Source organism: Bufo gargarizans, chromosome 1 (genome assembly GCF_014858855.1).
Source record: "Bufo gargarizans isolate SCDJY-AF-19 chromosome 1, ASM1485885v1, whole genome shotgun sequence".
Taxonomy (NCBI): Eukaryota; Metazoa; Chordata; class Amphibia; order Anura; family Bufonidae; genus Bufo; species Bufo gargarizans.
In genome coordinates, this window is record NC_058080.1 from 549191834 (window position 1) to 549217819 (window position 25986).

Genomic DNA, 25986 nt, shown 5'->3' on the forward strand with positions numbered 1-25986 from the left:
TGCAGGAGAAACCATCAGGAACAGGTCAAAACGGCATATTGGCACCAAGGCAGCAGCACTCCAACCCCATCAAAATTGGTGTTTACCCCCCTCTCCGCCCCTCCCCCCCACCCATACCCCCCTACCCAACCCCACATAAACGAATCACTTGTCGACTTCGCTTTTTTCACACATCTTACAGTGTAGTAGTTGTCACTACCTACTTCAAACGGAATCATTAACTACCTCCTACTATACGCCGCTCACCAGCCCATAATACTCGGCATAAACAAGGAATTTAACACATTAACATGAATGAACCATAAGTCCAATGTTGTCTCACGTGTCCCTCCAGGGCGACCTAGCAGACGCTGACAGTACTCGGGGATGTCCATGCTCAATTAGGATCCGCACCGATCTCCCCGACTTCTGACTGGCTCCTCTACCTCTGACCGAGGATGTAGATCGCTAGGAGGATGACGGTATGATATCGGAGAACAAGGGATCTGATTCAAGCACCCTGTTGCTTCACCAGGTGAAAAGAAAGTATCAACCGTCCCGTCTTGACGAAAAATCCTCAGGGTTGCAGGGTACAGCAGGGCAAACTTGACCTTGTTTCGAGCTAGAGCGGAGCATACTTGCGAAAATTCCCTCCTGCGCTTCGCCACTTCTGCTGAGTAGTCGCTGAATAGAAGGATCTTGTTGCCCCGAATCGTTAAGGGCCGCACGTTGCGTCGGAAATTCGCCAAAATAGCCTCCTTGGCGGCATAGTTCAAGTATTTAACTATCGCAGCTCTGGGCCTCGCGTTGTTGGATCGCGTCCCTGCAGATAGCGGCGGTCCCAATCGGTGCGCTCTCTCCACTGTACAAGTGCCCCGCAGCCCCAGGGCTTGCGGGATCTCTACCTCGCAAATGTCCGCCAGCTGATTCGGAGGGATCGATTCTGGGAGGCCGATGATCCGCAGGTTGTTCCTCATGGATCGATTCTCCAAGTCGTCCATCTTCTCTCTCAGGTACTGGTTATTGCGCAGGAGGTATCTGATGTTGCTCTGGGCCTTCTCCAGTTCTTCCTCCACTAATACCACCCTTTGCTCTACATCGGCGATCTGTGAGGTATGGTGCGCCACCTCAGACTGCAGTTGTTGCAGGGCCGACGAGACCGTGGCTTCCAGGGAAGCTTTGATATCCGGTGCAAGTAAGCCCCTCAAAATTACTTTATGACTGAATCGGTGCTTAAAAAAATGGTTTTGGCAATTTTGTTGAAAATTTGAACAATTGCTTTTAAAATTCTAAGCCTTCTAACGTCCTAAAAAAATAAAATGACATTTACAAAATATTGCCAACATAAAGCAGACATATGAGGAATGTTGATTGATAACTATTTTATGAGGTATTACTATTAGAGATAAGCGAATTTCCGCTTATGAAATTCGTTCACACTTTGTTGGTTAAAGGTGAATTGCGTTATGGATTCCGTTACCACGGACCATAACGCAATTCTATGACGGAATTCACAACGGAATGCCTTTAAAGGCATTCCGTCATAGAATTGCGTTATAGTCCATGGTAATGGAATCCATAACGCAATTCACCTTTAACCAACGAAGTGTGAACGAATTTCAAAATATGATCTAATTACTATTTGTCTTAAAGGTAGAGGAATTCAAATTTTGAAAATTGTGAATTTTCTAAAAACAATTGTGAATTTTTTATTATTTCATAAATAAAGGTAAAATATATATCGAAATATACCACTGTCGTGAAGTACAATGTGTCATGAGAAAACAATCTCAGAATGGCTTGGATAAGTAAAGGCGTTCCAAAGTTATAACCAGATAAACTGACACATGTCAGATTTGCAAAAGTCTGCCTGGGATGTGGCTTGGTACTGAAAGGGTTAATGTATCCTTAAAATTATGGGAGAAAAAAATTCCCTTATGACAATAGCATGTATAGCACATGTAATATGGGACATATGGTGCAGGTATATGCTTCATTCGAATTAGGGAAGTTTCCAGCCCCCAACACTTTTGATACAAGAGCCCACTATACTGAAAACGATTGAAAACTATTTGTAGTAATGCAGTGTGAGACCACCAGAGGGCGCAGCGGTTGTTATCCCAGTACAGCAGGTAATTGACCCATGTGGGGAGGGAGTGAAAACCAGAGAGGAAGGTTGAGTCAGAGGCAGAGAGGGGTCCACAGTGGGGAAGCCAAGATCTAAGAGCCTCACATCACAAACAGCTGCAGCTCCAGATATGGGGAGCTCTCCTTTGGCATGGATCTTCCTGACAAGCTTATTGCTGAGGATCACAGAGCCAGGGGATTGCAAGGTAACATCACATCATGCATTATCATTATCTCAGCTGCTCTTTGGGTGTAGAGCATGTAGTGAAATTGTTTAATGTGAAAAGTTTCTGAAACATCAGCCGGTTCCAAAATGTGTCTCCAGATCCATTTCTGATGACAGGACTTGTGGTGAGGGCATGTGATTTTCCAGCTGGAGAAACTACATGAAATGCTTGGGTGGGTGAATGTTTCACACTTAAGTGTTACTGAAAGTTTCCATAGCCGGGGACAATTTCCTAATGTAGGAATATCTGGCCATACATAGAGCAGCTGTAGACCAGTCTTACAAATATGGAAGCAGACTGGAGTCTAGGTGAAAGGGGGTCCAGCTGTAGCAATTTCAACCTGGCCCTTCCCTGGTACATTGCTGCGGCACTACTTGTGTGCGTGGTGTGGATGTACGGAGTTTACCTATTATAGTTTTATATTGTATATAGATCACCTGTTATGCTACATGCACACGAACGTTGTTTGTTTCCATTCCGGTTTTTTTTGCGGATAGTATGCAGACTCATTCATTTCAAGGGGTCCGCAAAAAATGCGGACAGCACACCGTGTGCTGTCTGCATCAGTATGTCTGTTCCGTAGCCCCGCAAAACGAAATAGAACATGTCCTATTCTTGTCCGTTTTAGGCATTGTTACAAAGGATCTGCAAAAAAAAAAAAAAAAAAGATGGCATATGGATGTCATCCGTTTCCTAAAAATTTTTGCAGACCGCAAAACACGTACGGTCGTGTGCATGTAGCCTTAGGTGGTGGATCCAAGTAAAATGTTTGTATCAGGAAGGGACCAAGATCATCTGGCTGTACCTCTGTTCTGTAAGGATCCAAATTAATGTGTTTCTCTGTTATAAAAAAAAAAAAAAAAAAAGTGATAAAAATGCAGTGTAAAACTCAGTTTAAGGTTCCATTCACACGTCCGTGTGTGTTTTGCAGATCCACGGATCCGTGGATCCGCAAAACACGGACATCGGCGGCACATCGCCGGCATTCTTATAGAAAATGCCTTTTCTTGTCCGCAATTGCGGACAAGAATAGGACATGTTCTATTTTTTTCGGGATCGGAATTGCGGACCCGGAAGTGCGGATCCACAATTCCGGATCCGGGCAGCACATCGTGCTGCCCCATAGAAATTAATGGGTCTGGAACGAAGTTGCGGACGTGTAAGTGGACCCTTACTTTATCTTGGAAAACTGGATGACTCTCTTAAATATTGGTCCCATTAGCTGTTACCTGCGTTTTTTCCAGGAACAGTTATAATAAAGAAGTATAAATGTATTATTTTTATTTAGTATTTTATTTATTTAATGTCTTTATTTTATTATGAATTTATTTGTGTCTCTCATACCAGTTATTGCCGCTTTTGTACCTGTATACAGGGCTGAGTTTGGTGCTTGAGCCTCCATTGTGTATATCAAATGGTGCTTTGGAACCTGAGCCAGCGCTTCCTCCTGCTTGCCTATAGCTGCTGCTCTTAATCAATTTCACGCCTACCTTAGCCAGAGAAGTGCACCCCCCTTTGGAATGCAGTCCAGTTATTTGAGGACACAGGGCTGCATTGATTCTGCAGCTCAATCTAATTAAAAGTGCGTTGCTTGGCTAGAAGAGCAGAGGTGGCACAATTAAATATACATATTCTCATAACTGGAAATAGCCAATCTAAATAATTCTTGTTTAAAGCTGTATAGATCCTTGATAGTTCCATCATTCTGGCCTCCTTACTGGAGGATGCAGGTAAAATGTGCCAATATGTAAAGAGCAGGATCGTTATAGTGTTTTCCAGTGAAGAGCGGCCCTTGATTGCACATGGAGCAGTGTTTTCAATCAGGGAGCCTTCACACGCCGCCGCAGGTTTGTTGCAGAAAGCCATGTGCTTCCCACCAAAACAACCATATTCCTATTGTATGTAGTACTTGTGATGTGTAGAATTTAACCACCCCATTTATACGGTCACCTTTCCTTACAGTCTCATGCACATACAAGCTTTAAACTGGCTCTCATAAGTATGGGGCATTGATTTAATTTTTGTATGTAAAAAAATAAATAAAAATAAATGGAATTCTGTAAAATGGGAGGTATATATAGGTACAGTATAGGACTATAAAGTCTGTAGATATTTTTTTAGCTAATGGGATTTTTTAACCTCTGGGGAAAATGTTTTTTTTTTTTAAAGAAATGATGATGTACCGGTATGTGTTTTGGCTCTGTTGCTTGCTTTTATTTAAAAGAAAATGAGAAAAAAAATATGATTGTGACAGAATAGTACGTATTAGGGTCCATTCACACGTCCGCAAAATGGGTCCGCATCCGTTCTGCAATTTTGTGGAACAGGTGCGGACCCATTAATTTTCAATAGGGCCGGAATGTGCTGTCCGCATCCGCACTTCCGTTCCGCAAAAAAATAGAACGTGTCCTATTCTTGTCCGATAAAGTAAGGGTCCATTCACTCGTCCGCAACTTCGTTCCGCATTTTGCGGAACGGAATTCCAGACCCATTCATATCTATGGGGCAGGACGATGTGCTGCCCGCATTCGGAATTGTTGATCTGCACTTCCGGGTCCGCAATTCCGATCCCGAAAAAAATAGAACATGTCATATTCTTGTCCGCAATTGCGGACAAGAAAAGGCATTTTCTATGGGAGTGCCGGTGATGTGCGGTCCGCAAAATGCGGAACGCACATTGCCGGTGTCCATGTTTTGTGGATCCACAAAACACATACGGACGTGTGAATGGACCTTAAGAGTGGGTTCACTGACTGTTTGTATTTGATGTGACGACATTGTTGTGGCCTAGTATCTAGACATAGGGGGCAGCACTGGATTTATGGGGAATGTAACAGGTAGATACTGCATCCTTTACCTTCTACACTCACCCTTCCTCCATTTTTATATTAAAAACTCCTGTTTTGCCACACTTCTTTCTGTTCAGTAGTAGGGATGAGTGAACGTCTGTTTTCAAGTTTGGTGTACCAGGTTCGGGTTATCTAAGAATTCCATTATGGATTCCACTACCACGGACGCTGAACTTGAAACACAAGTATGCTCATCCCTGTTCACTAGAAGTATAGCTTTCTGCTACACCGTAAACTAAATATGGACTGTGGAGTCACATGTAAATGGCACAGAATGGTTGATGTCTTACAGCCCACAGCTCAATCAGTTATATATCCCTAAATATTAAAAGTGTTTGCCATCCTAACAAGGCATGGCACATTGTTAGAATATTTTATGTGATTTATATATAGGAAATGTTATCAGAGCATCCACAGCACTCAAAGAAAATCCTGAAAAGGTTGTCCCACATTCACAAATCATTGCCTGTCCACAGGATAGCAAATAAGGGTATAGGGATAGAGGTGTTGGAACCGCGCTGCTCGAGGCTATGTAGTCCGTTTTGTCAGTGGATATAGCAGGGCACCCGCGTCTCTCCTCTTCACCTAAAGTGGATCCAATCCTTCACAGACCGCCTCCTCTACAGGGTCAAGAAGATTACGCAAGATAGTGAAGTACCCTCTATTAAGTTGGTTTAAAAGGTTTTATTGTACTCACAAGAGTTTGCAGAAAATAGGCATAAAACACAAAAGAACCGTCACGTTCGTGACGGTTCTTTTGTGTTTTATGCCTATTTTCTGCAAACTCTTGTGAGTACAATAAAACCTTTTAAACCAACTTAATAGAGGGTACTTCACTATCTTGCGTAATCTTCTTGACCCTGTAGAGGAGGCGGTCTGTGAAGGATTGGATCCACTTTAGGTGAAGAGGAGAGACGCGGGTGCCCTGCTATATCCACTGACAAAACGGACTACATAGCCTCGAGCAGCGCGGTTCCAACACCTCTATTCCTTGATTACTCAGTGTGAACTACCTACCACACCTTATCGGGACCAGCAGCGCAAGTACTTTTGTCCTTGTTGGGACTCAGGATTGACTTTTTCTTTATATATATCTCGTGTATATTGTTTTATATTTACTAAGGGTATAGGGATGGCCCTACCGCTGGGCCCCCAGTGATCCCAAAAATGGGGTATTCCTGAGATTGAATGGAGTGGTAGTACACATTTTGGTCCACCGCACCATTGACTTCTATGGGATTAAAGAGGACCTTTCATCACTCCTGATATGTCTGTTTTCATAGCTTCATGCATTTCCCAGCATCTATTCTTATGGCTCTATGTTGTGCCATTCCTCTATTATTTCTACTAGAAGTTGCTATTAGCCTTCAGTAAGGGTACAGAGGGGTGGTAACCAGTTGGGGGCGTGTACCTGCACAGTCTGAAAATGGCAGCACTGATTGGATAGAGTGAGTCTGTACAGGTACACCCCGCCAACTGGTTACTGCCCCTCTCTACCCTTACTGAAGACTAATCGCAATTCGTTCATAACTTCTAGTAGAAATAATAAAGGGATGGCACAACATAGAGCCATAAGAATAGATGCTCCAGAATTGGTATTACATGGAGTATATGACGCTATTAAAACAAACATGTCAGGAGTGCTGACAGGTCCTCTTTAACATAGACAGTGCTCCATATAGTTGAATGGAGCTATGGGTCAACATGCACGCTACTGCTCGACTGAGAGAAGGTTTTTGGGGACTCGTTCTCAGGATTGTTACATTCAGTCAGATTCCCAGAAATCCTATATTAACCACCTATCCTGTAGCCAGGTGATACATACTTTTTGTGGGAGAACAACTCCTTTAATCATCTACTGATGAAATTGGCCTTAGGCCGAATGCACACGGACTAGTGTATTACTGTAGTGCAACGGCGGCATGAAGGGCACGGCGTCATAGCAACCAATGATGCCGTGCGCTCCTGCTGTCAGCAGGATGCCAGGCCGGGATACCACGGAACCGCTCAGGTCCGTGTTCCACGGCCGTGTGCATTCGTCCTTAGTGTGCATCTGAGATAGGGGAAGTAGTTTGCCAGGCTGGAGAAAGTACTGACAGGAGTGATATACTCACATCAGCTGTGTGCAGAGCAATGCACTATATAGCCAACATGAAATAAGTATACAGGCTTTGTATATGGGCTCTTGCACATGATCGTATGCCCTCCAAGACATATGGTCCTTGAGTGGGCCATTTTTCCAGGAGCAGCATCGATCGTGCGCAGGGGAGTACACCACATCATAGATTACAATGATCCTGTGCACTTCGGGCCACCCGCGGGACTATTGTCCTGCACTCATAAGGTCATATTGGTGCGGGACAATAGCCCCGTGGGCGGCCGACGTGCACAGCATCGTTGTAATCTATGATGCTGTGTGCTCCCGTGCGCACGATCAATGCCGCTCCGAGATATTTGGCCTGCTGATAGTACGTATGTCTCGGAGGGCATACCGTCGTGTGCAAGGGCCCTAAGAGTGGAGAAAACAAACTGAAACACGTTGAATCCGTCATAAGTTTAATCCATTTTTTTTATTTTATTTTTAAGAAGAGGACATTGAAAAATTCAATATTAGCATATTATCAATAAAGAAATACATTCCACAATGACAGAGTTATGGCTGTGTTATATAATCCAATAGTATTAGGGCTCATGCACACAAACGTATTTTCTATCCGTGTCCATTCCCTTTTTGCAGACCATATGCTGAACCATTCATTTCAATGGGCCAAAAAAACGGAAGTTACTCCGTGTGCATTCTGTTTCCGAATGTTTGTTCCGCAAAAAAATAGAGCATGTCCTATTATTGTCCGCATTACGGACAAGGATAGTATGCATGTACTATTAGGGGCCAGCTGTTTCGTTCCACAAGATACGGAATGCACACGTACGCCATTAGTATTTTTTGCGGACCGCAAAATATATACGGTCGTATGCATGAGCCCTTAAAGGGGTTGTCTCATCATGGACAATGGGGGCATATCGCTAGGCTGTGCCCCCATTGTCTTATAGGTTCGGGTTCCACGGCTGGGACCCGCACCTATATCGATAATGGAGCCCCGCAAGTGAAGGAGGGCGTACTGCATTCCATTCATTTTCCATGGGGAGCCGGCTTGGTGGTGGCCGGACTGGAGTCCTCCAGCCACCACCTTTCGGGGCTCCGTTCTCAATATAGGTGCGGGTCCCAGTGGTGGGACCTGCACCTATAAGACAATGGGGGCATATCCTAGCGATATGCCCCCATTGTCTATGATGAGACAACCCCTTTAAAGGCATCATAATAAACCTGAATATTTACTGCGTGAAGCAACATATAAATTGAGGAGAGCAGTGTGGAGTCAGAGCAGCCTTAGTACACTGGATATAACGGTCATACCCATAGAACCGTGTTGTACAATGTAAATTAATATTTTTGAACATTAAATAAATGTACATTTATTACCGGTACATAACACAGAAGTAAATAAGGCAAAAAATTAACTTGAAAACACATATTTCAATTCTTAACACAGCGAGTAGTGTTGAGCGAACTTGCAATTTGCAAGTTCAGCATTTGGGTTATCTAAGAATTCCGTAATAGATTCTGTTACCACGGACGATAACGGAATTCTATGATGGCAAACACCATGGAAGCCTATAAGAGGCATTCCGCATTGCATTCCTTCATAATAGAAGTCTATCGCCAGCAGGCTTACTTCAAGAATGTATGAAGAAACAGAAGTAATATATGTATATATACAAAAACGGCAAGACACGGTGTGACGAATGGACATTTGAAAAACAGAATATCGAAGATCTTTAGTTCTTGCTGTGTGCAAGTTTTATGGTCTCTAAATTGATATTGCTGAGACCTGGTGCCCCCACTATGTCTATAGAAGACTCTTTAGATCTTGTACATTCCACAGTCCCTCCTTAAGCAGGAACATGTGGTTGACTGTGATTGCCACACACAGTGTTCAATAATATCTGTGTCATATGGATATAATTATACTAGTAAAGTATCTATTTTTCAGAGAAAAATAGAGAAATCTGGGATCAGTGATTGATCGTTGCATAATGGATGCTGGCAAAGGGTCTGCACTTCAAAGTCTAACTGGACTAATTTGATATGTTATAGGGACATATCAGAAGTTTAGATCGGCGGAGGTCTGAGAGCTGAGACCCCCACAATCTTTAGATTGGGAGGAGAGAAGCGCATGCTTAGCGCACTCGCTCTCCTCACTGCGGAACAGGAATACAAAGTCTATGGGCCCATCTCTCTCAGAAGAGAGAGAGAGAGTGCTAAGTGCATGCTTCTCTTCCCCTTGTTCTAGAGATCATGGGGGTCTCGGCTATCAAACCCCCACCATTCTATACTTTTGATATGGCCCTATAACATATTAAAGTTTTTAAAACATACAAAAGGTCATTATTACAAAGGAAGTGCAGATATCACTTACATCCTTTTTCCTCTGTGTCATACTCGGATAAGTACATCCAGGAAGCTCAAGTGTAGGGAATTTGGTGGGGTCCTCACACAGTAGAGCTGTGATTTCTATTTCCCTAAAGGATAGCAACTCAACAGGATTAGATGCCGCTGTCTTGTTATGGTTTTTGCCACTATTTTCAGAAATCATGTTAAAAATGCTGTTTTGCTATGTCTTTGGAAAATTGCGGCAAATGTGTCATTTTGATGCAGTTTTTTAATGCATTTTAACCGCCTCTGGACCGCCTAACGCAGATCCGCGGTCCGGAGGCGGCAGCTGCAGGCAGACTGACGCATATATGCGTCATCTCGCGAGATGACGCGCTTAGCCGGCCGCGCATGCGCAATGCGGGCCGGCATTTCTTCAAGGGGGGGTCGCGTCATCAGCTTGCCAGCCAATGATCGTGGCTGGCAAGCTGATCATTTAAAAAAAAAATCCAATCAAAAGCCAGATAACGGATCATATTAGTAAATATGATCTGTTATATGGCTGCCCTGCTCCTCTGCTGGTCCTTTTGGTCGGTTGGATCCAGCAGAGGAGCAGGCTTCACAGTGAGTACACCAAACGCCACACACTAGCCCCAGATCACCCCCTGCACCCCAATTAACCCTTTGATCACCCCTTTGATCGCCCCTGTCAATCACTAGTGAAAGGAAAAAAGTGATCAGTGTAAACTGTCACTTTTTTTTTTCACTGGTATTGACCGTTAGGTTTTAGGATAGTTTAGGCCCCTTGGTTAGGTAGTTTAGGGATCAGTTGGCGCCCACCACACCGCAGTCCCTTATTCGCTGATTAGCGTATCGCTAATCAGCATTTGTACTTTTATAGTATCTGTAAGTGATTAAAACTGATCACAGTCAGATCTATAATAGTATTAGTGTCACTTTAGTTAGCCCTCCACCCAAAACGCAGTGTTTTCCCGATCACTGCACATTCACTTTACACGCGCTGCGGCGATAAAAAAATCAGTTTTGATATTTTTTTATCAACCGCAGCGGCCTCCGGTACTTCGCTAGCCTCCCATTTGTAAGACAGGCTTGCTTTTTTTCTTGGGTAGTCTCAGGGAATACCCCTAAATTTAGTTGCCCAAATGTCAAACAGGGGGTATTCTTCTGAAGAGGCCTACAGGCTTCTGACCCAGTCGGATGAGGAATGGGAACCCTCATCTGATGAATCTAGCGGGTCAGAATATGAACCTGTAGAAAGCAGTGGCAGTCTGACCCAAAGTTCGGACGAGGAGGCTGAGGTCCCTGATGGCACCAGGCGTACCCGGCCCCGTGTCACTAGACCACAGGTTGCGCAGGATCCGCTTCAAGGGCAGCAGAGTGGGGCTGGCGCTGTCGGATTACAACCTGGTGAAGTGGCGAGCACCAGAAGGGCAGTTGAAGCTGGTACGGTGGCACGTGCATTAGTTACCCCGTCGCAGCCACCGCAAAGATGGGCCCGTAGACCCCCTAGAATCCCTGAGGTGCTGGCAAACCCTGAGTGGCAGTCCCCAACTTCAGCCGCACCTGTAGTTCCCCCTTTCACCGCCCCCAGTCTGGAGTTCGGGTTGAGACAGCTCAGATCGGTTCGGCCCTGGGATATTTTGAGCTGTTCTTGACTGCGGAGCTCTTGGACATAGTCGTGGCCGAAACAAACCGGTATGCCACACAATTTATAACCGCCAACCCGGGAAGCTATTATGCCCAGCCTTTCCGGTGGAAACCAGTCCAAGTTTCCGAAATTAAAACTTTTCTGGGCCTTCTCCTCAACATGGGTCTAACCGAAAAGCATGAATTGCGGTCATATTGGTCCACGAACCCAATTCATCACATGCCCATGTTCTCTGCTGCTATGTCCAGGGCACGTTTTTGAGGCCATCCTGCGTTTCCTGCACTTTAGCTACAACACCACCTCCCGTCCCAGAGGCCACCCAGCTTTTGATCGGCTCCACAAAATTCGGCCCCTCATAGACCATTTCAACCAGAAATTTGCAGATTTGTATACCCCAGAGCAAAACATCTGCGTAGACGAGTCCCTAATACATTTTACCGGGCGCCTTGGCTTCAAACAATACATCCCAAGCAAGCGCGCCCGGTATGGGGTCAAATTGTATAAGCTCTGTGAAAGGGCCACAGGCTATAACCACAAATTTCGTGTCTATGAGGGAAAAGATCAGACCCTGGAGCCGGTCGGTTGCCCTGACTACCTGGGGAGCAGTGGGAAGACAGTCTGGGACTTGGTGTCACCCTTATTCGGCAAGGGGTACCATCTTTATGTGGACAATTTCTACACAAGTGTGGCCCTCTTCAGGCATTTGTTTCTAGAACAGATTGGCTGCTGTAGCACCGCGCGAACTAGTCGCGCGGGCTTCCCCCAACGGCTCGTTACCACCCGTCTTGCAAGGGGGTAGAGGGCTGCCTTGTGTAACGAAGAACTGCTCGCAGTGAAATGGAGAGACAAGCGTGACGTTTACATGCTCTCCTCCATTCACGCAGACACGACAATACAAATTGAGTGAGCAACCTGTGTCATTGAAAAGCCCCTCTCAGTCCACGACTATAACCTTCACATGGGAGGGGTGGACTTCAATGACCAGATGTTGGCTCCGTATTTAGTTTCCCGCAGAACCAGACGCTGGTATAAGAAGGTGTCTGTATATTTGATTCAATCGGCTCTGTATAATAGTTTTGTTCTCTACAGTAAGGCTGGGAGAACAGGATCCTTCCTCAAATTTCAGGAAGAGATCATCGAGAACCTCCTGTACCCAGGAGGTTCCGTGGCCTCATCCACCAGTGTAGTTAGCCGTCTACACGAGCGACATTTCCCCAATGTCGTTGCCGGTACCTCAACCCAACCGTCACCCCGAAAAAGATGTCGTGTCTGTAGCAGGAGTGGAATAAGGCGTGACACCCGCTATTCTGACCTGACTGCCCTGACCACCCTGCCCTATGCTTAGGGGAGTGTTTCCAGAGGTACCACACACAGGTACACCTAGCATAGGGATCACATCTCACCAGGACAGGCACACAGGGCTATTAGGGCCCATTCACACAGAGCTGCTGCAAACGTCTCCTTTCACCTGGGACAAAGTGCATAACGCACTTCGCCACATCTTTGGGCGATTTGCGCTTTGCACATTGTCCCATGGGGAAGGAGAGGTTTGTACTATAAAGGTAAAAAAATCACCAGTAAGCAAAAAGGTTAATGTTCAGTTCAAAAAGTTTTTTACCTTCCAGGTGGACCAACCGATCGACTAGCTGCAGCACTGATGTGCATTCTGACAGAAGCATTGCACTGCTGTCAGATTACACACAAGTCGGTGTATGCGGCTCTGCAAGAAGAGATTTCTCCTCTGCAGTAAAAGATACGTTTGCCGAGGCATATGAGCTGAGGAGGAGGCGGTGTTCCTATGCTTTGGCAAACACTTTGTATATAAAAAATAAAATAAAATCCCGGCAATGATTTATTCATCCACATCGATTGATGTGAATGGAGAAATCTGGTTTGCCAGGGCATACAAGCTAAGTGGGTATGGATGTTGGGCGGAGCTCCTATGTCCTGGCAGACGCTTTTCCCCTTCTTTTTTTTTTTGGCAGAGATTTTTTCATCCACATTGATCGATGCGAATGAAGAAATCTGTGCGGTTCATTTTTTTCTTTCAGCCCAGAGGCTGAACGGAAAAAAAAAATCTCATTACCTGTATGCTCAATATAAGGAGAATAGCAGAAACTCCTAATGCTGGCCATACATGTAATGATTGCGGAGACCCTCAAATGCCAGGGCAGTACAAACACCCCACAACTGACCCCATTTTGGAAAGAAGACACCCCAAGGTATTCGCTGAGGGGCATATTGAGTCCATGAAAGATTGAAATTTTTGTCCCAAGTTAGCGGAAAGTGAGACTTTGTGAGAAAAAAAAAATAAAAAAAAAATTCCGCAAACTTATGCCCAAAAAAAAATTCTATGATCTCGCCAGGCCCCTCATTGAATACCTTGGGGTGTCTTCTTTCCAAAGTGGGGTCACATGTGGGGTATTTATACTGCCCTGGCTTTTTAGGGGCCCTAAAGTGTGAGAAGAAGTCTGGGATCCAAATGTCTAAAAAGCCCTCCTAAAAGGAATTTGGGCACCTTTGCGCATCTAGGCTGCAAAAAAGTGTCACACATGTGGTATCGCCGTACTCAGGAGAAGTTGGGGAATGTGTTTTGGGGTGTCATTTTACATATAACCATGCTGGGTCAGAGAAATATCTTGGCAAAAGACAACTTTTCCCATTTTTTATACAAAGTTGGCATTTGACCAAGATATTTCTCTCACCCAGCATGGGTATATGTAAAATGACACCCCAAAACACATTCCCCAACTTCTCCTGAGTACGGCGATACCAGATGTGTGACACTTTTTTGCAGCCTAGGTGGGCAAAGGGACCCACATTCCAAAGTGCACCTTTCGGATTTCAGCGGTCATTTTTTTTTTTACAGATTTTGATTGCAAACTACTTCTCACGCATATGGGCCCCTAAAATGCCAACGCAGTATAACTACCCCACAAGTGACCCCATTTTGGAAAGAAGACACCCCAAGGTATTTTGTGATGGGCATAGTGAGTTCATGGAAGTTTTTATTTTTTGTCACAAGTTAGTGGAATATGAGACTTTGTAAGAAAAAAATAAAAAAAAATCCTAATTTTCTGCTAACTTGTGACAAAAAAAAAAAAATTCTATGAACTCACTATGCTCATCAGCGAATACCTTAGGGTGTCTACTTTCCAAAATGGGGTCATTTGTGGGGGTTTTCTACTGTCTGGGCATTGTAGAACCTCAGGAAACATGACAGGTGCTCAGAAAGTCAGAGCTGCTTCAAAAAGCGGAAATTCAAATTTTTGTACCATAGTTTGTAAACGCTATAACTTTTACCCAAACCATTTTTTTTTTTGCCCAAACATTTTTTTTTATCAAAGACATGTAGAACAATAAATTTAGCGAAAAATTTATATATGGATGTTGTTTTTTTGCAAAATTTTACAGCTGAAAGTGAAAAATGTCTTTTTTTTTGCAAAAAAAATCGTTAAATTCCGATTAATAACAAAAAAAGTAAAAATGTCAGCAGCAATGAAATACCACCAAATGAAAGCTCTATTAGTGAGAAGAAAAGGTGGTAAGTTGCATGACCGAGCAATAAACTGTGAAAGTAGTGTAGTGCAGAAGTGTAAAAAGTGGCCTGGTCATTAAGGGGTTTTCAGCTAGGGGGGTTAAACCAATATTAAGAGTGGCTCATAAAGAGAATAGGTATACAGCACAGGAAAGTTACATGACTTTAGCCAACTAGTTTTGGGTTAAAATCCAGCATTAAAGGGGACCTGTCATCGCTCCTGGCCTGCCTGTTTTAATAGCTTCATGCATGCCCAATGTAATAACAATTCTGGAGTATCTATTCTTATGACTCTGTCGTTTCATTTCTTATTTATTTGTACTAAAAGTTTTAAAAGCATTGCTAGTAGTCTGCAGTAAGGGTACAGAGGGGTGGTAACCAGTTGGGGGTGTGGACCTGCACAGACTCACTCTATCCAATCAGTGCTGCCGGTTTCAGACTGTGCAGGTACACCCCCCCAACTGGTTACCGCCACTCTGTACCCTTTCTGCAGACTGCTAGCAATTCATTTATAACCCCTAGAAGAAATAATAAAGGGATGGCACAACATAGAGGTACACAAATAGATGTTCCAGAATAGTTATTACGTAGTGAATACTATTAAAACAGGTATGTCAGGAGTGGTGACTGGTCCTCTTTAACCTCTTAAGATCACAGGGCGTAAGGGTACGCCCTGATGTTCTGGTACTTACGGACACAGGGCGTACCGTGCGGCGGGCGGTGATCATAACAAGGTGCCTGCTCAAATCATTGCGCGCCCCCGTGTCGGCGATCGCCGCAAACTGCAGGTCAATTCAGACCTGCGGTTTGCGGCTTTTACCTGGTGTGGCGGCGCCGCCATCGGGTCCCCATGCGGCTGTAGGGGGGACCTGATGGCATGGAAGGCATTGCGATGCCTTCCTGAGGCATCGGCGCTGCCTTCCTGTGACGAGCCTGTGAGATCCAGCCCCGTGGATCTCACAGGCCGGAAGCTGTATGAGTAATACTCGCTGTATTACTCATACAGCCAATGCATTCCAATACAGAAGTACAGAAGTATTGGAATGCATTGTAAAGGATTAGACCCCCAAAAGTTGAATTCCCAAAGTGGGACAAGACAAAAAATAAAGTGAAAAAATAAAGTCCCCCCCCCCCCCCCCAATTTTTTTTTTAAGTTTTAAGTAAAAATAAACAAAACGTCATTTTCCCCAAATAAAGTTAAAAAAATTGGTAAAAAATAATAGGACAAATTAGGACATATTAGGTATCGCCGCTTTTGTATCGACCAGCTCTCAGAATATGGAGAGACTAAAACATGATTTTTTTTATTTGTTTTGTTTCAAAAATGATATTAGTGTGTAAAACTTACCTAATATGTATACTTTTTTAAATTTATGTATCGCCGCATCCATATCGACCAGCTCTATAAACATATCACGTGACCTAACCCCTCAGGTGAACACCATAAAAAAAAAAAAAAAACTGCTAAATAAACCATTTTTTGTCACCTTACATCACAAAAAGTATAATAGCAAGCGATCAAAAAGTCATATGCACCCCAAAATAGTGCCAATCAAACTGTCATCTCATCCCGCAAAAATCATACCCTACCCAAGATAACCGCCCAAAAACTGAAAAAACTATGGCTCTCAGACTATGGAAACACTAAAACAATGTTTGTTTGTTTTTTTTCAAAAATGAAATCATTGTGTAAAACTTACATAAATAAAAAAAAGTATACATATTACTGTAGGTATCGCCGCGTCCGTGACAACCTGGTCTATAAAAATACCACATGATCTAACCTGTCGGATGAATGTTGTAATAACAAAAAATTTAAATGGTGCCAAAACAGCTATTTTCTTGTTACCTTGCCTCACAAAAAGTGTAATATAGAGGAACCAAAAATCATATGTACCCTAAAATAGTACTAACAAAACTGCCACCCTATCCCGTAGTTTCTAAAATGGGGTAACTTTTTGGGAGTTTCTACTCTAGGGGTGCTTCAGGGGGGCTTCAAATGGGACATGGTGTCAAAAAACCAGTCCAGCAAAATCTGCCTTCCAAAAACCGTATGGTAGTCCTTTCCTTCTGCGCCCTGCCGTGTGCCCCTATAGCAGTTTACGACCACATATGGGGTGTTTCATGTAAACTACAGAATCAGAGCTATAAATATTGAGTATTGTATCTCCTATTTTACATTAATTCTTGTGCAACACCTAAAGGGTTAACAAAGTTTGTAAAATCAGTTTTTAATACCTTGAGGGGTGTAGTCATTTTTGGGTGGTTTCTATTATGTAAGCCTCACAAAGTTACTTCAGATCTGAACTGGTCCTTGAAAAGTGTTGTTTTTTTTTTTTTTTAATTTCTGAAAAATTTCAAGATTTGCTTCTAAATTTCTAAGCCTTGTAACATCCCCAAAAAATAAAATGTAATTACCAAAATGATCCAAACATGAAGTAGACATATGGGGAATGTAAAGTAATAACTATTTTTGTAGGTATTACTATGTATTATAGAAGTAGAGAAATTGAAACTTGGAAATTTGCTAATTTTTCCAAATTGTGGGAATTTTTTTATTTTTTTTTATAAATAAAAATGATTATTCTTTTACTCCATTTGTCCAGTGTCATGAAGTACAATATGTGACGAAAAAACAATCTCAGAATGGCCTGGATAAGTCAAAGCGTTTTAAAGTTATCACCACATAAAGTGACACTGGTCAGATTTGCAAAAAAAAGTTGAAAATGAGCCCAGTCCATAAGGAGTTAAATAACTGCATCAAAATGGCACATGTTAAAGGATTTTTCCAGTTTGCATCAACATACTTTAAAATAATAATATATGAAGGTAGCTATAATTTTGTCATGCATTTATTTTAACTTTATTTCTTCTATATTCTGTTCTGGGCTATGGTCACATGACCATTCAGCTCTTTCCTATTTCTTGTGATATGTCCATTGGCGTGTCAAACCATCAGCTGGATCAATGATAGGAGTGTGTCAATGTAACTAGTTGGGTGGAAGGAGCTGTTGGTGGGGTATTTAAAAAGGCAACTGCTTGTTACACTTGTCTGTGGTTGGTCTTGTATGCTCTCTGAATTCTGGATCTCTGACCTGTTGCCTGTTTGACCTCACCTCTGTCTGCTGACTTTGCCTCTGATTTTATCTCCTGGTTTTGACTATGCATGTTGTCTCTCTCTCTCTTTTGGTTCTATGACGTGACTCTCAGGTTTTGACCCGGTTAGGCCCCATGCATGTTTCACGGCCGTGTGCGGGCCGTGGAACCGCGGCCTGGATCCCTCCTGAGAGCAGGAGCGCACGGCGTCACTGGTTGCTATGACGCCGTGCGCTCCCTGCTGCCGGCACAGTACAGTAATACACTGGTATAGATCTATACCAGTGTATTACTGTACTGTGCCGGCAGCAGGGAGCACACGGCGTCATAGCAACCAGTGACGCCGTGCGCTCCTGCTCTCAGGAGGGATCCAGGCCCCGGTTCCACGGCCATGAAACACGGCCGTGTGCATGGGGCCTTAGTCTGACTACCCTATTACCCAGTTTAGGTCCCGTGCACTTAGTAAGGACCACCGCCCAGTTTGTGGCTGCTATCTAGGTCAGACCGTCCCAGTAGCCAAATAGTGCTACTTCTGAACCCTGCAGTGTGCCCAAACAGGTTGCAACCACATAAGGGCTATTTCTATACTTGGGAGAAATGTCTTAAATGGGTTGTCCGGCTTCAGAGCTGAACCCGGACATTCCTCCATTTTCACCCAGGAAGCCCCCCTGACTTGAGCATCGGAGCAGTTCATGCTCCAATGCTCTCCTTTGCATTTTTTGGGAGATCCGGTGACGTACTGGGCTCTCTATGGGGCTGCCAGGAAGCCCGGTGACGTCATTGGCACTGAAGGGCGGGATTTAGCACTGCTCTAGCCAGTAAAACGGCTAGGGCAGCGCTAAAGCCCGCCCATCAGAGCCGGTGATATCACCGAACACACTGCCGGGCGGAAGCTTCCACCCGGCAGTGTGTCATGATAAACAAAAGAGCCTGTGCCCTGCGCAATTTAGCGCAGGGCAAGGGAGAGCATTGAAGCATGAGATGATCCAATGCTAGCTTCAGGGGTCTGCCTGGGTGAAAATAAGGGTATGTCCGGGTTCAGCTCTGAACCCTTACAACCCCTTTAATTGGGGTGCTCTGTTGACCCTTGTAAAATGAAATATTTTGAGTTAAAACAACATATTATTTTTAACATGTAATTTTTGAGTTTCGTTCCCCAATTCTAATAACTTCTATGAAACACCTGTGGGGTCAAAATGCTCAGTGCACTCCTATTTAATTCCATTTAGGCCCCTTTCACACAAGTGAGTTTTCAGCGCAGCTGCAATGCATGCAATAGCACCCGCACTGAATCCTGACCCATTCATTTCAATGGGTCTGTGTACATTAGCATTTTTTTATTCCATGCATCAGTTCTGCGTTCTGTAAAAAACGCAGCATGTTCTATATTCTGAGTTTTCCACTCGGCCCTGGCCCCATAGAAGTGGCTTTAGTGAAAAACGCATTGCATCTGGAAGCAAGTGCGGATGGAGTGCATTTTTCACTGATGTTTGCTAGGAGATATTTGTAAACATTCAGTTTTCTGTCACATGCGTAAAAAATGCATCAAAAACGCATTGCACACACGCGGAAACAACTAAACGCAATTGCAGACAAAACTGGCTGAACTTGCTTGCAAAATGGTGCGAGTTTCACTGAACGCACCCTGAACACATCTGGACCTAATCCGTCACGCTCATGTGAAAGAGGCCTTAGAGGTGTAGTTTCCAAAATGGGCCATAAATACCCATATGGGAATCTCCTTTTAACAAAGTATGCATTGATTCAGCTTAATAATATCCTTTATTGAATTAAAACAATTGGTCAATACAGCAATGTACAAATTTAGATCTTTTTCAGACAATTTTTATATGATATGATGTTACATTGATGCACTTAGGCTACTTTCACACTAGCGCTTTTGCTGGTTCTGGCAGGGCTCAGCAAAAACGCTTCCGTTACTCATAATACAACCATCTGCACAACCATATGAACAGGTCCAGTTGTATTATCTGCAACTAGAGCTGAAACGATTACTCAATTTAATAGAGTAATTCAACACAAAAAATCCCCAATGCAATTTTGTTGCATCAAGGATCATTTGTGTCATGTGACCACGGAGCGGGAGTGAAACCCTTGCTATTAATTAACGCTCTGTGGTCACCCGCCAGCCCGCACCGCGCTGCACTTTCAGCCCTGACACATGGTCAGGACATAGTGCACGCATACGCGCCCTATGACCCGACGCTGTGTGACATCAGGACGGCAGTGCAGCACACGGAGAAGAAGACGGAGGAGCTATGGAGCGGAGCCCCTACAGGAAATGTAAGTACTGGCCACTCCATGTCCACAAGCTCACTGCAATAAACAGCAAAGTAGGAGTAGGGACGCTGCCATGGGCACACTACAGAGATCTGGGGTGACATTGTGCGGGCAAGGAGGATCCAGGCGGTAGGGGACTGCAGGCAATGCGCAATTGCGAGCTTCATTACTGCTGAGCTCACGGCTTCCAGAGCCCAGACAGACAATCTATTAAAAGCATCCTGACTGGGCGACGGTATTGCGAACGAGCGGCCCTAATATTATGCAGTCAATGGGATGATTAGCAGGAAGCTGAAGAGTCTGGAGAAGGGCACAGTCAGCATGGAGGGGGCGTATGTAGAAAACACCGTGGTGTGAGCTGCAGGCTCAGCAATAATAGGAATGGAAACTACTATAGGGAGCCCCCCATAAATTAGTGCTCGGGGGTGAAGTCCTCATCACAGGCGGATTGTGACTGAACATGAGAGAGAGTTCCTTCATGAACAGAATGCCGGAACTACAGTAAAGACTGACACATGTCAGTGGGGGGTCACTGCTTCGTCTCTGTAATATATTTCACAGAGTCATGCTCTATGGCTGGATGACTTGCCTCCTGCTGTCCTGGGCACTCTGGACTGCTGCCGCCTGGTTAATCACTCGGACTGGCTCTTAGGGGGGAGCGCTGAAGGCACTGGGGGATAGTGGAGCTGATGGCACTGGGGGGGGACGGATGCACTTGGGCTAATCACAGAGGGGGGAATGAAGGGTGTTGGGGACTGATGGCAGGGGGCTTGATGAGTTTTTATAAAGGAAAACAGTCTATTAATTAATTTTTTCTTATTAGATTATTCGATTAATCATAAAAATAAATCGATAGAATACTCGATTACTAAAATAATCGTTTACTGCAGCCCGATCTGTAACATACCCAAAACAGATCCATTATGAACTCCATTGAAAGTCAATAGGGGATGGATCCATCTTCTATTGTGTCAGAGAAAACAAATTCGGCCCCGTTAACTTGCATTGTGGGTCATGACGGATCCGTTTTGCTACGCATCCCAGGACAGAAAGCAAACTGCAGTATGCTGCGGTTTGCTCTCCGGTATGAGAACGGAACAGAATGCATTTTGGAGCATTCCGTTCCACTCGCTTACGTTTTGTCCCCATTGACAATGAATGAGGACAAAACTGAACCGTTTTTTTCTGATTTTGAGACCCTGTGACGGATATCAATACCGGAAAATATTAACGCTAGTGTGAAAGTAGCCTATGTAAATAGTGGATAGTTTTTCTCCATTTTGAATAGACCTGTTACATTTAAAAGCCAATTATGGATGCAATGTATTGCTGTGTTTAATGCATTGACATTTGTACAGGGTTATAAGTAGGTATAAGCGAATCTACTTTGGATGAAACATCTGAAGTCGATTCACATAAAACTTTGCTTCAATATTGTATGGAGCAAGCGCTCCGTACAGTATTAAAATGTATTGGCTTTGATGAGCCGAAGTTATTACTTTGCGAAGTATACTGTCAAAAAAACATTTCCCAAACTCTGGTTCGGTTTCAAGTGGCTAGACTTCGCGAAGAAATAACTTCAGCTCATCAAAGCCAATACATTTTAATACTGTAGGGAGCGCTTGCTCCATATAGTATTTAAAAAAAAAGTTTTATGCTAGGGCTGCATGATATGGGAATTTTGTGCGATTGCGATTAGGGCCCTAAAAATTGCTATAATGATATACGATGCAATATTTTAAGGGAATTGTGCTAGAGGTCTATTTGCACTGTTATGGAGGAGATCTGTGGCTGACGCACTGTTATGGAGGAGATCTGTGGCTGATGCACTGTTATGGAGGGGATCTGTGGATGATGCACTGTTATGGAGGGGATCTGTGGATGATGCACTGTTATGGGGGATGTGTGCTATGACAGAGCCATGAGGGGGGCCAGCATAGGATGCTATATATGTGAATGACACACATATAGCATATTATGCTGGGCCCCCTCAATGCCCTATGTGTCACAGCATTACTTTATTAATGTCCCCTCATGTGTCCTAAACCGCGCACATAACTGTCTTTGTATGCTAAGTCTTTCTTTACTGCTGAAACAATCCCTCTCCTATTGAAACTCCTATTGATAAAATCACCAGCCTCTGTACTCACTATGAATGCACTGCAACGAGCTGGCCGGACGGCGTATGGCTAACGCCATTTTTGGTCGCTTCATTTTCTATAAAAAAAATAAAAAGTCATGCACACCCCAGAATGGTATCAATTAAAAGTTCTGAAAATGAGCCCCACACAGCTCCGTACACCTAATTAAGTTATAGGGGTCAAAATATGGCGACGAAAAAATAACAGATTTTTTTTCCCCACTTTATTATTTTATCATTATCAAAACGCAATAAAAACTATACATATAAGGTATAGCCGGATTCATACTGACCTGTATAATAAAAGTACTGGTCATTTATTTTTATTTTTTTTAAACTTCTCTTGAAAAGCATAGGTATAAACATCAGACTGGCGAAAAGGACATATATCTCGCACATTATGATTACAGGCATGTTTCAGCATAATCCAGTTTCCACCATTGTGTGTATAGAAACATACATGACAAAGGTTATCCTTTTCCTCCAGTCTTTTTCTTCTTTTTTATTACACATTTTTTTAAATTTATTTATAACTCCCATAACTTTCTAGACTAGCCAGATTGTATTTTCGAATGTCGGGAAATCCCACCCCACCTCTCTCCTTTTTGCCTAGTCAATATCCTCATAGCTATTCTACTCCTCTTAGATTTCCATACAAATTCCCTAAAAACCTTTTTGTAGGCTCTGAACATCTTTTGTGTTTCAGGAGAATCGGTAGAGTCTGCATAGGACACAATAGTTTGCTAAAACTCATCATTTTTATCAACGAGCACCTACCAAGCATCGAAATGGGCAAATTCAACCAGGAATTAAGTTCTGCAATGATTTTTTTAAATAAAGGGGGATAGTTAAGAGTATATAGTGTATCCGGAGTCTTACCAATTTTTATACCTAGGTATTTAATAATCTTGTTAGTCACCTCAACTGATATATCTTGCAACATATCAGATCTCAGGTCATGGGACGGGGACAAATTTAGTAATTCACATTTGGATCTGTTGACTTTAAAACCCGATAATTGGCCAAATTCTTCTAATAGTTTAAAGAGTACAGGAAAATCAGTTTGGGGATGCGATAAAAACAATAAAAGATCATCTGCAAATAGCGCATGTTTAAGAGTCTGGGATTTGATATTGATACCTCTAATAGAATGATCCTGAATGATCGCTCTAGACAATGGCTCTAAAGCAATATTAAATAACAAGGATGAAAGCGGGCAGCCTTGCCTAGTTCCCTTTTGAAGAACAAACTGTTCCGACAGAAACCCCGGAATCGATATCCTAGCTATTGGGGAGCTATATAACTTATCTATGTATGTTCTAAAAGAACCACTAAACCCCATCGTATCCAGTACCTCATTCAACCACCTCCAGCTTACATTATCAAATGCTTTTTCCGCGTCAATGGCGAGTAAAGCTGGAGATGGATGAAGATGCGGATTAAGCTTGACGTCGTCAAGTATTGCCAGAACCTTGCGGATGTTATAGACCGCTGATCTACCCTGAATAAAACCCACTTGATGTGGAGAAATAAGCCTAGGTAGAAAAGTGGCCAATCTATCTGCCAGTATCTTGGAGATAGGATGAAGGCAAAGTACAGTCTTTGCCTTCCTACGGAAGAACTTTTATGTAGGCCGTATTCATATCCTGAGGTATCTCTTGTCCTTGCAAGATTTTATTATACAGTCCTGCAAGAACTGGAGCAATCTGAAGGTTCAGCGCCTTATAAAATTCGTTAGTAAAGCAGTCAGGTCCTGGCGCTTTCCCGTTACTCAAATCACCAATGACTTTTTGGACTTCTTCTGCCGTTATAGGATTATTTAGGATCTCTAATTCTTCCTGAGATACCACCAGCAGAGACAGACTAGCCAGCCATAACTTTCCCTGGATTTCCGGACTCATAGTGGACGTATATAGCTCAGAGTTGAATCTTGTAAAGGTATCAACTATCTGTTTGGGTTTTGTCAGCAAAAAAACATCTTTGTCCCTCACTGCCGCTATGTGAGTAGTGGGTTTTAACCCTCTCGCTAAAGACGCTAGGAGTCTTCCTGGTTTGTTGCCATATTTATAGTATTTCGCCTCCCTTCTTTTCCCCTCTAATTCCTCTCTCTTCCTAAGCCAACTATCATGGGCCTCCTTAGCCTCCAACCAGAGTGATTTGGAAGATATGGAAGGACATGGCAGATGCTGTGTGTAAACTTTCCTGAGTACCTCTGTAAGCTCTCTCAATTTCCCATTTACTTTTTTCTTCCAATTGGCAATATATGCCATTATCTTACCCCTTAGTACTGCTTTCCCTGCTCTCCAAACCAACTGGGAGTCACTGGTGGGGGAGTTTTCACTCCAATACTCCATCCACCAATGATTCAGCATTTCCAGAAAGTTTTCATTAGAAGTTAGATCTGAGGGAAACCTCCTGAGAAAATCACTTCCTCTGGGAATGGAATCCGCAATTTCCATGATCACTGGAGAGTGATCTGAAATTACTAGGTCTCCTATTTCCGTTGAAGTTGTGCGTTGTAGGAGTGGCTCAGTGACCAAAAAATAGTCAATACGCGACCAAGAATTATGGGGTTGGGAGAAATGGGTGAATTCCCTATCTTCTGGATGGGTGGCTCTGCAAACATCATACATACATAAATCAGCTGTCACTTTACCCAATATCAGGTCCCTACGTCTAGGTTTAGGTTGCTGGCTTGAGTTACTGCGCCTATCTTCTGAAAAGGACATAACCGTGTTCATGTCTCCCGCTATCACTCAGAGCGGTGTAGAATCCTGCATGACCATACTACGCCGGGTCTCAAAAAAGGTGGTGGTGTTCTCATTTGGGCCATAGACGTTATAAATACTCAATGTCTCCGTTGCTAATTGCAGACTGGCGTGGAGTAGTCTGCCTTTGTTATCTTCTTTGCTATCTATGATTTTTACACTGTAAACGCCTATGTATGAAAAGCAACACCCTTCCCCCAGAGCCATCCGCCGGTGAGCCAATGACCTGACCTACCCACAGACGCTGCATCCATTGAAAATCAGCTTTCAACAGGTGAGTCTCCTGGAGTAAAGCAACATCTGCGCGTAGTCGTCTCAAATGACGTAGGACCATTATCCTCTTGTGCGGTGACTTTAACCCCTTCACATTCCATGTGATAATTCTGATCATTGTTGTGGTCTATAGTGGATACTTTCTATAATGACCCGCTTCCCTTTGTTAAGTAACGACCTCTGTACCTGAGATGAGAACCCAAAGAACCTTCTCCCCAGTACAGTGATCGTGGCAAATAATTTGGGTATGCCAGATAACGGGTCATACTCATAACTCAAACGCTTCAGTTCCGGAGTGTGTCCAGACCCAATTCGATCAAACACTGCCGGGCATATAATCCGGTGGTACCCGTATCACCAACCTTGAGAAAGTCATTTAAGGCATAACCTTTTCTAGTCATGCACTGACCTGTTTCTCATTGAAATGAGCGTCCCCTATTGTTGTCATTACGTGGCGAGCGATCTCCTTCAGCGCGAAGAATATGTTGTAGAGCTCTTCTAGCCTCCTGTGGATCATGGTAAGTATCAATGGATCCGTCGTCATTGTGGACTCTCAGGGTCGCAGGGTAAATCGGGGCGAACTTCAC

General features: G+C 43.6%; 1 protein-coding gene across 2 annotated transcripts in view; it reads left to right on the forward strand.

Annotated features, from left to right (window-relative positions):
- The first annotated feature begins 2179 nt into the window (after positions 1-2179).
- Positions 2180-25986, forward strand: part of LOC122924482 — a 70011-nt gene continuing 46204 nt past the window's right edge. For both annotated transcript variants that reach the window (XM_044275595.1, XM_044275596.1), the window contains exon 1: positions 2180-2312. In XM_044275595.1, coding sequence (XP_044131530.1) covers positions 2238-2312 — 75 coding nt within the window. In that variant the 5' untranslated portion in view covers positions 2180-2237. The remainder of the gene's footprint in view (positions 2313-25986) is intronic.